This window comes from Phocoena sinus, chromosome 11, assembly GCF_008692025.1.
Source record: "Phocoena sinus isolate mPhoSin1 chromosome 11, mPhoSin1.pri, whole genome shotgun sequence".
Taxonomy (NCBI): domain Eukaryota; kingdom Metazoa; phylum Chordata; class Mammalia; order Artiodactyla; family Phocoenidae; genus Phocoena; species Phocoena sinus.
Window position 1 is genome coordinate 84,450,282 of NC_045773.1, and position 14,923 is coordinate 84,465,204.

Below are 14,923 nucleotides of genomic sequence, written 5' to 3' on the forward strand. Positions count from 1 at the left end.
TCGTTTAAAAGAAAAGCCACCAGTAAAACGATACATTAACCACTAAACGAGGAAAGGACTGCAAGCCACGTATCAGTGTCTTGAGCTCCAGGGGTATAAACTATAAGTGGAAACGTAAGAGAAAGAGGTAACCTGTGTATCTTTTCCTATACACGATAAATGTTCTCTACATTTCAATTTTGGTTATGACAAAAGCTGCACCACAAAGTTACTAACATCTGTCTAAATGTACAATGCTTGTCAGTGTCCCACACAGAATAAATTTCTAACTTATTTACTGTGCCAGGCCCTGCGCTCATAAGTGCATTACACACATTATCTAATTCTCCCTTTAATTACACGAAGCAGGTGGCAGATGCGAAAACTGAGCGAGGCTTAGAGAAATTAAGTAACCTGCTCAGGGTCACTTCAGAGCCCAGGACTGTAGCCCCTCTGCGGTACTGCTGTGAACCAGACCCTTCATACCAGAGGAGGCAAAGGAGCTTCCAGCTGTCGTCCAAGGAATGACAGCAAGCGCCTCCAGATGAGGCCACTTCCCATGAACATAATTCCTGTGATCAGCCAAAACACTCTATGGTCCTAAAAGAGAACACACAGTTAATTTCAATCACAAAAGGTTAGTTTCCTTAGTGATAAAATTTCCTGAACTTATCATTGCCCCAGAGTTTAAAAGAAACCTTCTGTTATTTGTACTGCTCTTTCCTATAGGAACTAAGAACAAATAGCACCCAGAGACCAAGCGTCAGAAAATAAATCAGAAGGAAAACATGATTTAAGAGTATTTTACGATCATCAATGAACCCACATTAACTGCTTTTACTTTGTGTTTCCTTCGTCTGTTTACATTCACACAAATTTCAATAGTTATAATAGTTAGGATCACATAGGACATACAACTTAATTTAAATTTTTTGCTTATAGCCAAATTTGCCAAACTGTGAGCTGAGGTGTCCTGGCATTACAGCACCACAGAATACTTTAAATTCTCAAGGAAATCACAGTGCCATCTGTGGAATACCATGAGAACTGCTACTCTAAAATTGTTTCGACCTACCTTCTTCTTCCTGTAAGGTAACACGACAGAAACCCTAACATAATAAAAGAAACTTTTGGTCTAGGGATGCTGCAAAAAAATTACTAAGACACTAAAAGCATCATGAACCAAGAAAGTCTGGGAACCTCTGACTTACAGTGAACATTTTCCCTCACTGTCATTTTCTTTTCTTTTTTCTTTTTGTGGCCACGCTGCACGGCTTGCAGGATCTTAGTTCCCTGACCAGGGATCAAACCCAGGCCCCCAGAGTCCCAACCACTGGACCGCCAGGGAATTCCCCTCACTGTCATTTTCAGAATTGTATTATCTTTTGCAGTGTGATGCTTTTGAGTGCATGTGTGAATGTATAGAATCACAGAATTTATATTAATCTCCCACATGGAAGGAGTCTCAGCTACAGAAATGCCATTCGTTATTATCAACAATGGCTTGGTCTCCAGTGATTGGGAGCTCAATTTCCTCCAAAATGATCAGTAACCACTGATGGAAATTCAAGCCACATATGAAAAAGAAATCTGCCTCCTTTTTAACATGAAATTAGATGTTGGACATAATTTATCAAGAAGACAAGTGCTAATGTGAGTTAACTGTTTGGATGAACACATTTCCAGTTATCCTAAACGAAGACGCTAATTTATTAAGTAAAAATTATGTTTAAATGAGATTTAGCATACCCAGATTACTGTTGTTTTTTGCTATAGACTGGTTCTGTAATGCCCTATAAATCAAAAGTCTGGGAATGCTAAAATGTGATAAACTTGAGAGGTAAGCAAGTCCAAAATTCTATGTGTCATTAAAATACACACACAGCACAGTGTGAGACCTCTAGGAGATTAAGGGAAGGGACAAGTGTCTAAGAGTTGGATTTTTAATGCCCCCTCAGCTCTGGGCGTGCCCTGCAGTATTGTATGTTTAAGTACCTACCTTTCAAGCTCTTCATCTCTGCCACTGTTCAGTCTATCTACTCCTTAAAAATAAGATGCCTAGAACATCTTGATGTGCCAAAGGCTAAAAAAACACTAAAACTGATGGGGACATGTCAAAAGTACTCAGAAGTCAGCATGAAAGGAACAATTTGAACACCAAGATAAATAATGACAGTAGTGACAGATTATAACTCATTGACTAAAGTAAGACCCCATGAGTCCATACTGATACAAATGAATAAATAACTGGGAGAGAAGGAAGGCTCTACTTTACAAAGAATAAAAGTAGGAGGAGTGATGAAATTAGAAATCACCATGTGATAATCATCATTGCAGTACTTGATTCAGACATGAATCCACTTTGGATCAATTAGTGGATGCTAAAACTAGAGGGTGCAAATTATTAGAGAACTGCAAATCAAAACCACAATGAGGTACCACCTCACACAGGTCAGAATGGCCATCATGAAAAAGTCTACAAATAACAAGTGTTAGAAAGGGTGTGGAGAAAAGAGAACCCTCCCCTACACTGTTGGTGAGAAATGTAAGTTGGTGCAGCCACTATGAAAAACAGTACAGAGGTTCCTCAGAAAACTAAAAATAGAATTATCATATGATCCAGCAATCCCACTCCTGGGCATATATCCAGACAAAACTATAATTCAAAAAGATACAAGCACCCCTATGTTCATAGCAGCACTATTCACAACAGCCAAGACATGAAACAAACTAAATGTCCATTGAGAGAGGAATGGATAAAGAAGATGTGGTATGTGTATACAATAGAATATTACTCAGCCATCAGAAACAATGAAATAATGCCATTTGCAGCAACATGGATGAAACTAGAGATTATCATACTAAGTGAGTCAGAGAGAGAAAGACAACCATATGATATCACTTACATGTGGAATCTAAAATATGGCACAAATGAACCTATCTAAAAAACAGAAACAGACTCACAGACATAGAGGACAGACTTGTGATTACCAAGGAGAGGGGGTTGGGGGAGGGATGGAGTAGGAGGTTGGGGTGAGCAGATGTCAGCTATTATATAGAGAATGGATAAACAACAAGGTCCTACTGTATAACACAGGGAACTATACTCAATATCTTATGATAAACCATAGTGGAAAAGAGTATTTAAAAATGTATATATATGTATAACTGAATCACTTTGCTGTACAGCAGAAACTAACACAACATTGTAAATCAACTACACTTGAATTATAAAAAAAAAACTAGAGGGTACAAATTTGATGAATAGCAGAGTTCTTACAAGATACTTAATTCCACAGAGAAAAAAAGTAACTTCACAGGACAGAAAGTGGGCAGATGCCACCTTAACCAAATGATCATAGTATCACCAGTAATGAGACAAACTGACATCAAGGGTCTCCTGATGGGATTCAATGTGAGGAACACACTGACACAATGTGTAACCAGAATCTAATAATGAAGAAAGAGTATCAAGGGCCAAACAACTGACCTACATTCTTTGTGAACGTCAAGGCCACGAAAGACAAAGATCGAAAAACTGGCCTAAAGAAGCCTAAGGAGACATGACAACTATATAACAACACACGATCCAAGATTTTCTATGACGCAAAGGGCTCTACTTAGCTGAGTGGTGACACCTGACCAGGGTCCATAGATTAGAAAATAGTGTTGTTTCAATGTTAATTTTCTGGAGCTGTGGTTATGTAAGAGAATACATGTTTTTAGGAAATATATACTGAAATATCTAGATGTAAAGGGGCATCATTTTTTGTTTACTCTCAAATGATTTAGAAAAATATGTATATATTGATAGAATGATAGAGTAAATATGATAAAATGTTGCTGTTTGAAGAATCTGGGTAAAGGCTGTATGGTAATATTTGACTATTCTTGAGACAGTCTGGTATTATTTTAAAAAAGAAAAATGTTTTTCCTATCTTGGATTCACCATTGTAAATATTAACTCCAACTATACAAGAACAGGGAAACCTCTGATATTCATAGATTTAATGAACATCTCTCAACTCTCCTCCAGGAAACCTGGAGATGTCATTTGCGACTCTGGTGAGACACTGATCTGAATCTTGCTCTGGGAGGCAAGCCTAGCTCACTACTTTCTACTCAGATCTCATTACAACCAGAATTATTGCATATGCTGAAACTATCAGAAAGGAATTTCTAAAAACTCTTCATTTTTTTTAAATGGGCATTTAGAGAAAAATATTAGAGTAAGCATAAGATAGAGTTAGCTTGTAAAGTGAGTATATGTACATAAAAATAGTTCTTAACAAAAATAATTTGGGAGAATAACAGGGAAGAGTTCTGCAGTCACAAATTGGGGAATTTGCAAAGGTCTTTGGAAGTACCTTCTGAGAATGTCCAGGGTTGGTCTATGTCGCACAAGATATTTTGGCGGCTACTGGACTTTCTACTATATTTGGGCTCAAAAGCCTCCAAGAGATTCCTGTCACACTTAGAACAAGCCCAAACTCTTAGCATGCGCCACAAAATCAACACGCCCTCCCCCTCTGTCCTTCTGACATTCTCCCTGCCTTTCTCCACTTGACGCAGCTCCCCTACCACTCTGGCCTTCTTGCTGTTCCTTCAACAAGCTCAGTGCAGCCCTGCCTCAGTCTCAGTGCAGCCCTGCCTCAGTCTCACATGCATGGTTCCCTCTGCTTAGATCACCTTCCTCCCAGGCCTTCCCACTTTCTCTTTTCATTCAGGTCTCTGCTCTAGGGTCACCTCCTCAGAAAGATCTTCCTCGACCACCCTATCTCTAGGATGCCCCTCGTCTCACCTCCTGCTAACAGTCTCTCCCTTTACCTGGCTTTATTTTTCTTTATGGCACTTATCACCTAATATACCATGGATCTGTTTATTCTCTTCTACCTCACTGTAATGGAATCTCCACAAGGGCAGGGACTCAATGCTATATCCCCACGGCTAGAAGCAGTGTTTCGTGTGCAACAGGCACCAAAAACCGTATCTGTAAGATGAATGAATGAAGTGTGTTGATTTATTTTTCTTTCACATCTTATAAGGAGCATTAAAATGACTACTGCTGACTTTGCTTCAGGGAGCTATAATCTTTTGCAGACTTTAAACAGCAACCGCAAACTTGAGGAACACGGCAAATGGGAAAGTGTGGGATTATTTGGGCACATATAACCAGGGGAGTAATTTTACTCGGCTGGGTTGGGGGTGCAGTCAGGGAAGAGTCTCCTTGGAAGTAACACATAAATTGAGACCTGAGAGAGAAACAGATGTTAACTAGGCAAAAACAGGTGGATGCCGAGGAGAGACATGTGGAGGCCCCGTGAGTAAGAATAGTGATGAATCAACCGATGGTGATGGCAAGGTGTCTGGAGACAAGATGGGGATGTGGGTGCAGCAGACCAGGAAAAGCCCTACAGGCCAAGGAATCTGGATTTTTATCTTAATGACAGTCAAAACCCCCTGAATAATTTTACACAGAAGAGTGACCATCAGATTTGCTTCTTTTAAAGACCACTTTATAAAACTGAATAGTGGTCCTGATGAGATGACATGGGTTGGACTTCGGCAACAGCCAGAGACAGAGAACAGATCTGTTAACGAGGACACAGAACCCAGCGCCAGAGTGTGCCTGCCAAATGCACATGCAGATTCATTTCTAGAAATCTCACAGTAAGACATCTTCTGAAAGTACAAGCCTACAGTGTTATGAAAAACCCTGCGAGGGGCTTCCCTGGTGGTCCAGTGGTTAAAAGAATCTGCCTTCCAATGCAGGGGATGCAGGTTCCACCCCTGGGCAGGGAACTAAGATCCCACCTGCCGCAGGGCAACTAAGCCTGCACACTGCAACTACTGAGGCCTTGCACTCTGAAGCCTGCAAGCCTTAACTACTGAGCCTGCACGCCTTAACTACTGAGCCTGCACCACAATTAGAGAGCCCACATGCCACAACTAGAGAGAAGCCCACGTGCTGCAACTAGAGAAGCCTGCATGCCACAACGAAAGATCCTGCATGCCGCAACAAAGATCCCACATGCCGCAACAAAGATCCCACATGCTGCAACTAAGACCTGACACAGCCTAATAAATAATTTAATTAAAAAAAACCCTGAGAGTTCAGTGTTATATTAAAATGGAGCAAAGTGGAAAGTGCAAGTCTTGGGGACTAAATCCTAGTTCTGTTATTTCCTAGCTCTGTGCCCTTGGTCAAGTTACTAACATTTTCTGAGCCTCAGTTTTCCTACCTATAAAGCAGAGAAAATACATTCATTTTCAGAGTTTTGATAACTGAGTCAAATAAAGCATGCAACTGCCTGGAACACTGCCTGACACACAAGAATTTAAAAGAAAAAAAAGAAGAATCCCTCATTAACACTGCCTCACAGTGTACTACTGTTTGTTCAAACCCTTCCCATGTGTAATTACATGTTTTGGGAATCATAAGGTAACCTAGGCTATCTATGTTATAACAGAGTCTAACAATACGGCATGAATTTTAAATGAGTTAGAGTATATATTTTATTTCACTAGGGGAGTATGCATGTTAAAACTTTCTTTTTAAAATCCATTAAAGGGACTTTCCTGGTGGCACAGTGGTTAAGAATCCACCTGCCTACAAGCAGCTCATGCAGCTAGATATCAAAAAAACAAACAACCCAATCCAAAAATGGGCAGAAGACCTAAACAGACGTTTCTCCAAAGAAGATATACAGATTGCCAACAAACACATGAAAGGATGCTCAACATCACTAATTATTAGAGAAATGCAAATCAAAACCACAATGAGGTATCACCTCACATCAGTCAGAATGGCCATCATCAAAAAATCTACAAACAATAAATGCTGGAGAGGATGTGGAGAAAATGGAACCCTCTGGCACTATTGGTGGGAATGTAAATTGATACAGCCACTATGGAGAACAGTATGGAGGTTCCTTAAAAAACTAAAAATAGAACTACCATATGAACCAGCAATCCCACTACTGGGCATATACCCTGAGAAAACCATAATTCAAAAAGAGTCAAGTACCACAATGTTCACTGCAGCTCTATTTACAATAGCCAGGACATGGAAGCAAGCTAAGTGTCCATCGACAGATGAATGGATAAAGAAGATGTGACACATATATACAAAGGAATATTACTCAGCCATAAAAAGAAACAAAAATGAGTTATCTGTAGTGAGGTGGATGGACCTAGGGTCTGTCATACAGAGTGAAGTCAGTCAGAAAGAGAAAAACAAATACCGTACGCTAACATATATACATGGAACCTTAAAAAAAAAAAAAAGGTTCTGAAGAACCTAGGGGCAGGACAGGAATAAAGATGCAGATGTAGAGAATGGACTTGAGGACACAGGGAGGGGGAAGGGTAAGCTGGGACGAAGTGAGAGAGTGGCATGGACATATATACACTACCAAATGTAAAACAGATAGCTAGTGCGAAGCATCTGCATAGCACAGGAAGATCAGCTCGGTGCTCTGCGAGCAACTAGAGGGGTGGGATAGAGTGAGTGGGAGGGAGACGCAAGAGGGAGGAGACATGGGGATATATGTATACATATAGCTGATTCACTTTGTTATAAAGCAATTATACTCAATAAAGATGTTAAAAAAAAAAAAGAATCCACCTGCCAATGCAGGGGACATGGGTTCGAGCCCTGGTCTGGGAAGATCCCACATGCCGCAGAGCAACTAAGCCCGTGTGCCACAACTACTGAGCCTGTGCTCTAGAGCCCACGAGCAACAACTACTGAAGCCCGCGCACCTAGAGCCCGTGTTCCGCAACAAGAGAAGCCACTGTAATGAGAAGCCCACACACCACAACGAAGAGTAGCCCCCGCTCACCGCAACTAGAGAAAGCCCGTGCACGCATAACAATGAAGACTCAACACAGCCAAAAATAAAGTCCTCTTAAAAAAAAATCCATTAAAAAAATTATCTTCAAAACATTTAAAACAACCTCTAGATTACTGAAATAATACATTCTCACCTCCTCAAGGGAAGATTCCAAATTCATTCCAAAAGCAACTCCCATTAGTCCAAAGAGCGAAAGAGAGAAGGTTCCCATGGTCAACTGTAGGTTCAACCTCATCATCACATTACGGTGGCTGGGGAGGAGAACAACTGCTTAGTTCAGAAGATCTTACCAACTACACGCAGCAAATTCACGGAATAATCTATTAAAGACCACACGGATTAAACATACACCTTAAAAAAAAAGACACGGCCATGTAGTAATTACAAACGATAATGATGGTATAATTCTTTCCAAAATGGAAAAACAAAGCTATCCTTAAAAGCTTTATTACTTTGTATTATTTTATAAAGAAAATACTGATTGTTTTATACGAGGCCTTCTTACCTGTCCAAGTTGATGAATATGATACTCTGTGAATCGTCAATCAGTGCCCTAAGTTCCCGAGCTGCATTGGAAAGGTCCTCAGCTAATCGGTAGTAGTTTTCCAACAGCAACTCCATCTCTTCTGCATGGTCAATCCCAGCACTGCTCTTTTCACTTTAATTAAGAGTTAACATAATTAACATGCCCCCAATACATGCATTATACATTTAGTACCACAGAACTTCCTGAATTAGTATAAAATATTCAGCTACCAGTGAAAAAAAACTACCCTTTGCCTTTACTATTATTGTGATTGAGGCCAGTCTGGAGTGGCTTTGCCAACTGATCCTAAACATGACACAGGTAGTTGAGGACACGGGTTCCATCCGTACACAGGCCCCACTGTATGCCATGGCCCTGATCCCAGGGATGCTCATGCAATGCTACCAGTTACAGGAAAATGCAGACATGTGAATGCTGATGAATTAGTGCAAATCCCAAATCACTATCAGGTAAAACAAAACCAAAAATTAAAAATGAACATAAAGAGCATTTCCTTTCCAAGGTAAATAATTAACATCATTTTCATATATGAAGTAAACTGTTTTTGAAAAATGTCAATACAGTCAGAGGCTCAAGATGGCAGAGGAGTAGGACGGGGAGCTCACCTTCTCCCACAAATACATCAACATGCGGAACGACTCCCACAGAACACCTACTGAACGCTGGCAGAAGACCTCAGACTTCCAAAAGGGCAAGAAAATCTTCACACAACTGGGTAGGACAAAAGAAAAAAAAAAAAGAGAGAGAGAGAAAGGAACCTGGAAGGGACCTGCTCCCAGGAGGGAGCTGTGAAAGAGGAAAGGTGTCAGAACACTGGGAAGTCTCCTCCCTGGCAGGCAAACCAGCTGGGACGGGGTGGGGGGTGGGCGGGGCTTCAGAGCCTCGTAGGAGAGCACAACAAGCAGTTTGCGGAGGGCAAAGCGGAGAGAGCCCCACACAGTCAGTTGGTGCTGCTGCCTGGCACTCCCCAGCCTGAGACGGTCCTCCACTGGGGCGGGTGGGGGCCGGGTGCTGAGGCTCAGGCTTCGGAGGTCAGAACAGGAGAGAAGACTGGGGGTGGCTGCCTGAGGGGGCTAGGGTGTGGTGTGCCACCACTGAGAGAAGAAGCCTGGGCCCCCCAGAGAGGTAGGGCACCACTGCTGGGGGGGGGCATGAGGGGGGGGCATAAGGAGAGGGGTGGAGCCTCCACAGGAGCTTCTTTCTCAGGCAGCAGGGCACTGCTTACATGAGCTCTGGGGGCGGGCACGAGCCACCACTGCCATCTCAGGCTCCAGAAGTGGGAACAGCCTGCCAACGCCGAGGGTCCCATGACCAGGCACCAACCGCTGCCCCTGACCTCCTGGGAGCGTGCGTGGGGCACGCACCTGCTCACCCTCTGACAAGAGGATAATGGCCAGCACACGCTGAGGAAAGAGATGGCAAACATCCAAACCAAAGACAGCCCTCAAGCCAAAAAAATATTAAACCCACAAAAGCTAAGCAGGAATGCTCCCGCATGTAAATAGCCCTCCAAGCCTACAGTAGATAATTGTTTCTCCTAAACTCACAGGGTAAGAGAAATATAAGCTAAATGAAGAAGCAGAGGAACCACTCCCAGTTAAGAGAATTGCCCGGAAGGAACAAACAATGAAACAGACCTCTTCGGTCTAAAAGACACCGAGTTCAAAGAGGAGGTAATGAAAATACTGAAGGAATTAAGAAAGGCTATCAACAGAAATGCAGATTACTGTAAAAAGGAACTAGAAACTATAAGGAGGAGCCAAGAAAAGTAAGAAAATTCATTTGCTGAAACGAAAGCTAAGCCTTGAATAGCAGAATGAATAAAGCAGAAACATAAGTGATCTGGAACACAGAATAATGGAAATTACCCAATCAAAACAGCAGGCAGAAAACCAAATGAAAAAAATGAAAGCAATATAAGAGACCTATGGGATAATATAAAGTGTGCCAATCTATGTATAACAGGGATTCCAGAAGGAGAAAAGGGGACTGAAAATGTATTCGAAGAAATTATGGCTGAAAACTTCCCACATCTAAAGAAGGAAACAGATATCCAGATACAAGAGGCACAGAGGGTCCCAAACAAGATGAACCCAAACAAACCTACACCAAGACATACTATAATAAAAATGGCAAAAGGTAAAGAGAGGATTCCAAAGGCAGCAAGAGAAAAACAAAGAGTTAATTACAAGGGAATCCCCTTAAGGCTATCATCTGATTTCTCAACAGAAACACTGCAAGCCAGAAGGGAGTGGCAAAATATATTCAAAGTTTTGAGAGAGAAAAATCTGCAAACTAAAATACTCTATCCAGCAGGATTATCATTTAGAATAGGAGGGGAAATAAAGAAGTTCTCAGACAAGCAAAAACTAAAAGAATACAGCAACACCAAACCTATCCTGAAAGAAATATTGAAAGGTTTTCTCTAAATACAAAAGAAGATATAGGAAAGGGGAAATCACAGTTGAAAAGTAAATCACTTAAGTGAGCCAGTATACAGATCAAAAAGAAAAAAAAAAAAAACCTACTGTGAAAGGATGATAAACACAAGAAACAGCAAAAGGATAAATATGAAGCTGTAAAAAAGGACATCAAAATCATAAAATGTGGGAAAGGAGAGTAAGAAAATGTAGATTCTTGTTTTTTAGAATGTGTTTGAGCTTATATGACTATCAGTCTAAAGCAAGCAGATATAAGAAGGGGTTAACATACTTGAAAAACAGGGCAACCACAAATCAAAAACATACACTAGATCCACAAAAACCATAAAGAAGAGAACACAAGCATAAAATAAAAGGAAATCATCAAACCACAAAAAGGAACAACAACAAAAATCCATAGAATCAACTGGAAAACAAGGTTTAAAATGGCAATGGATACATATGTATCAATGATTACCTTAAATGTCAGTGGACTGAATGCTCAAATCAAGACAGAGTGGCAGACTGGATAAAAAAACAAGAGCCTACAATATGCCGCCTACAAGAGACTCACCTTAGGGCAAAGGACACACACAGATTGAAAGTGAGGGGATGGAAAAAGATATTTCATGCAAATGGAAATGACAAGAAAGCAGGAGTTGCAAAACTCATATCAGACTATAAAATAGACTTTAAAACAAAGGCCATAAAGGAAAAGAACACTATATAATGGTAAAAGGATCCATACAGAAAGAGGATTTTACAATCATCAACATATATGCACCTAACATAGGAGCACCAAATCCATAAAACACTAACTGACATAAAGGAAGAAATTGACTGGAATACAATAATAGTAGGAGATTTTAACATCCCACTCACATCAATGGACAGATCTTCTAGATAATTAATAAGGCAAGAGAGATCCTAAATGATGGAATAGGACAGTTAGACTTGTTATTTTCAAGACATTACATCAAAAAAACCAAAAAACAAAAAACAGAATACACATCTTTTCAAGTGCACGTGGAACATTCTCTAGGACTGACCATATACTAGGGCACAAAACTAATAACCTCAACAAATTTAAGAGTATAGAAATCATTTCAAGCATCTTCTCTGACCACAACAGCATGAAACTAGAAATCAACCACAGGAAAAGAAATGAGAAAAAAATGATTATATGAAAACTAAACCATATGCTACTAAAAACCAATAGGTCGATGAGGAAATCAAAAAGGAAATTAAAAATTACCTTGAGACAAACAACAATGAAAACACAACCACACAAAATCTATGGGATACAGCAAAAGCACTTCTTAGAGGGAAGTTCATAGCGATCCACGCCTTCCTCAAAAAACAAGAAAACATCTCAACACCTAACATACCACCTAACATACCACCTAAAAGAATTAGAAAAAGAAGAAAAACTAAAACCTAAAGTCAGCAGAAGGAAGGAAATAATAAAGATCAGGGAGGAAATAAATTGAGATTAAAAAATAGAAGAAAACATCAATAAAACCAAAAGCTGGTTCTTTGAAGGGGTAAACAAAATTGACAAACCTCTGGCCAGGCTCACCAAGAAGAAAAAAGAGAGAACCCAAATAAGCAAATTAAGAAATGAAAAAGGAGAAATCTCAACTGATACCACAAAAATAGAAAAATCCATAAGAGAATACTATGAACAATTATATGCCAACAAATTTGACAACTTAGAAGAAACAGACAACTTTCTAGAAACATATAGCCCACCAAAACTCAATCAAGAAGAAGTAGATAATTTGAACAGACCAATTCACTAGAAGTGAAATACAATCTGTAAAAAAACAAAACAAAACTCCCTACAAACAAAAGTCTAGGACCAGATGGCTTCACAAGTGAATTCTACCAAACATACAAAGAAGAACTTACACACATCCTTCTCGAACTCTTCCAAAAGACTGAAGAGGAGGGAACACTCCCAAAGAAATTCTATGAAGCCACCATCACCCTGATACCAAAGCCAAAGATACCACCAAAAAAGAAAATCACAGGCCAATATCTTTGATGAATATAGATGCAAAAATTCTCAACAAAATATTAGCAAACTGAATCCAACAACACATAAAAAAGATCAAACTCCACAACCAAGCAGGATTCATCCCAAGTTCACAAGCATGGTTCAACATATGAACATCAATCAGTACAATACACCACATAAAAGTAAAAAACCACATGATCGCCAAAAGATGCAGAAAAGGGCTTCCCTGGTGGCGCAGTGGTTGAGAATCTGCCTGCCAATGCAGGGGACACGGGTTCGAACCCTGGTCTGGGAAGATCCCACATGCCACGGAGCAACTGGCCCCGTGAGCCACAACTGCTGAGCCTGCGCGTCTGGAGCCTGTGCTCCGCAACAAGAGAGGCCGAGATAGTGAGAGGCCCGCGCACCGCGATTAAGAGTGGCCCCCACTTGCCGCAACTAGAGAAAGCCCTCGCACAGAAACGAAGACCCAACACAGCCATAAATAAATAAATAAAATTTTTAAAATGCAGAAAAAGCCTTTGACAAAATTCAAAATCCATTCATGATAAAAACATAATAAAAGCCATTTATGATAAACCCAAAGACAGTATACTCAATGGTGAAAAGTTGAAAGCCTTTCCACTAAAATCTGGAACAAGACAAGGATGCCCACCCTCACCACTTCTATTCAACGTAGTATTGGAAGTCCTAGCCACAGCAGTCAGACAAGAAATAAAAGGTATTCAAACTGGAAGGGAAGAGGTAAAATTGTCACTATATGCAGATGACATGATACCATATACATAGAAAACCCTAAGGACTCCACACAAAAAGTACTAGATCTAATAAGTGAGTTCAGCAAAGTAGCAGGATATAAGATTTACATTTAGAAATTGGTTGCATTTCTTTACACTAACAATGAAATATCAGAAAGGGAATATAAAAAACAATACCTTTTAAAATCACACCAACAAACAAAAAAACCCTAGGAATAAACCTGAGCAAGGAGGTGAAAGACTTACATGTTGAGAACTATAAAACATTAATAAAGGAAATTAAAGAGGATTCAAAGAAATGGAAAGATATCCCATGCTCCTGGATTAGAAGAATGTTGTTAAAATGGCAACACTACACAAAGCAATCTACAAATTTAATGAGATCCCTATCAAATTACCCATGACATTTTCCACAGAATTAGAACAAATAATCCAAAATGTATATGGAACCATAAAAGACCCAGAATTGCCAAAGCAATCCTGAGGAAACAAAAACAAAACAGGAGACATAACTCTTCCAGACTTCAGACAATACTACAAAGCTACAGTAAGCAAAACAATGGATCAATGGAATAGAATTGAGAGCCCAGAAATAAACCCACACACCTACGGTCAGTTCATCGTCTACAAAGGAGGCAAGAATATAAACAGGAAAAAGTCTCTTCAGTAAGTAGTGCTGGGAAAGTTGCACAGCTGCATGTTAAGTCAATGAAGTTAGAACAAACCCTCACACTATGCAGAAAAATAAACTCAAAATGGCTTAAGACTTAAACATAAGACACGACACCATAAAACTCCTAGAACAGAGCACAGGCAAAACATTATTTGACATAAATTGTACCAGTAAACACTTAGGTCAGTCTCCCAAGGCAATAGAAATAAAACCAAGAATAAACAAATGGGACCTAATCAAACTTACAAACTTTTGCACAGCAAAGGAAACCATTAAAAAAATGAAAAGACAACCTATGGACTGGGAGAAAGTATTTCCAAATGATGAGACTGACAAAGACTTAATTCCCCAAATAAACAAACTGCTCATACAACTCAGAAACAAAAACACAACCCAATCGAAAAATGGGCAGAAGACCTTAATAGACATTTCTCCAAAGAAGACATACAGATGGCCAGTAGGCACATGAAAAGATGCTCAAAATCACTAATTATTAGAGAAGTGCAAATCAAAACTACAATGAGGTACCACCTCACATCAGTCAGAATGGCCATCATTAAAAACTTTACAAATGGGCTTCCCTGGTGGCGCAGTGGTTGAGAGTCCACCTGCCGACGCAGGGGATATGGGTTTGTGCCCCGGTCCGGGAGGATCCCACATGCCGCGGAGT

The 14,923-nt window shown here is 40.1% G+C and overlaps 1 protein-coding gene across 4 annotated transcripts in view; it reads right to left on the reverse strand.

The window, feature by feature from the left end:
• Nucleotides 1–14,923, reverse strand: part of MRS2 (magnesium transporter MRS2) — a 30,195-nt gene that overhangs the window by 2,578 nt on the left and 12,694 nt on the right. For all 4 annotated transcript variants that reach the window (XM_032647460.1, XM_032647463.1, XM_032647462.1 and 1 more), the window contains exons 8-10: nt 8,341–8,493; nt 7,969–8,086; nt 466–579 (exon numbers count right to left, since the gene is read on the reverse strand). In XM_032647460.1, the coding sequence (XP_032503351.1) occupies nt 466–579; nt 7,969–8,086; nt 8,341–8,493 (385 nt within the window). The remainder of the gene's footprint in view (nt 1–465; nt 580–7,968; nt 8,087–8,340; nt 8,494–14,923) is intronic.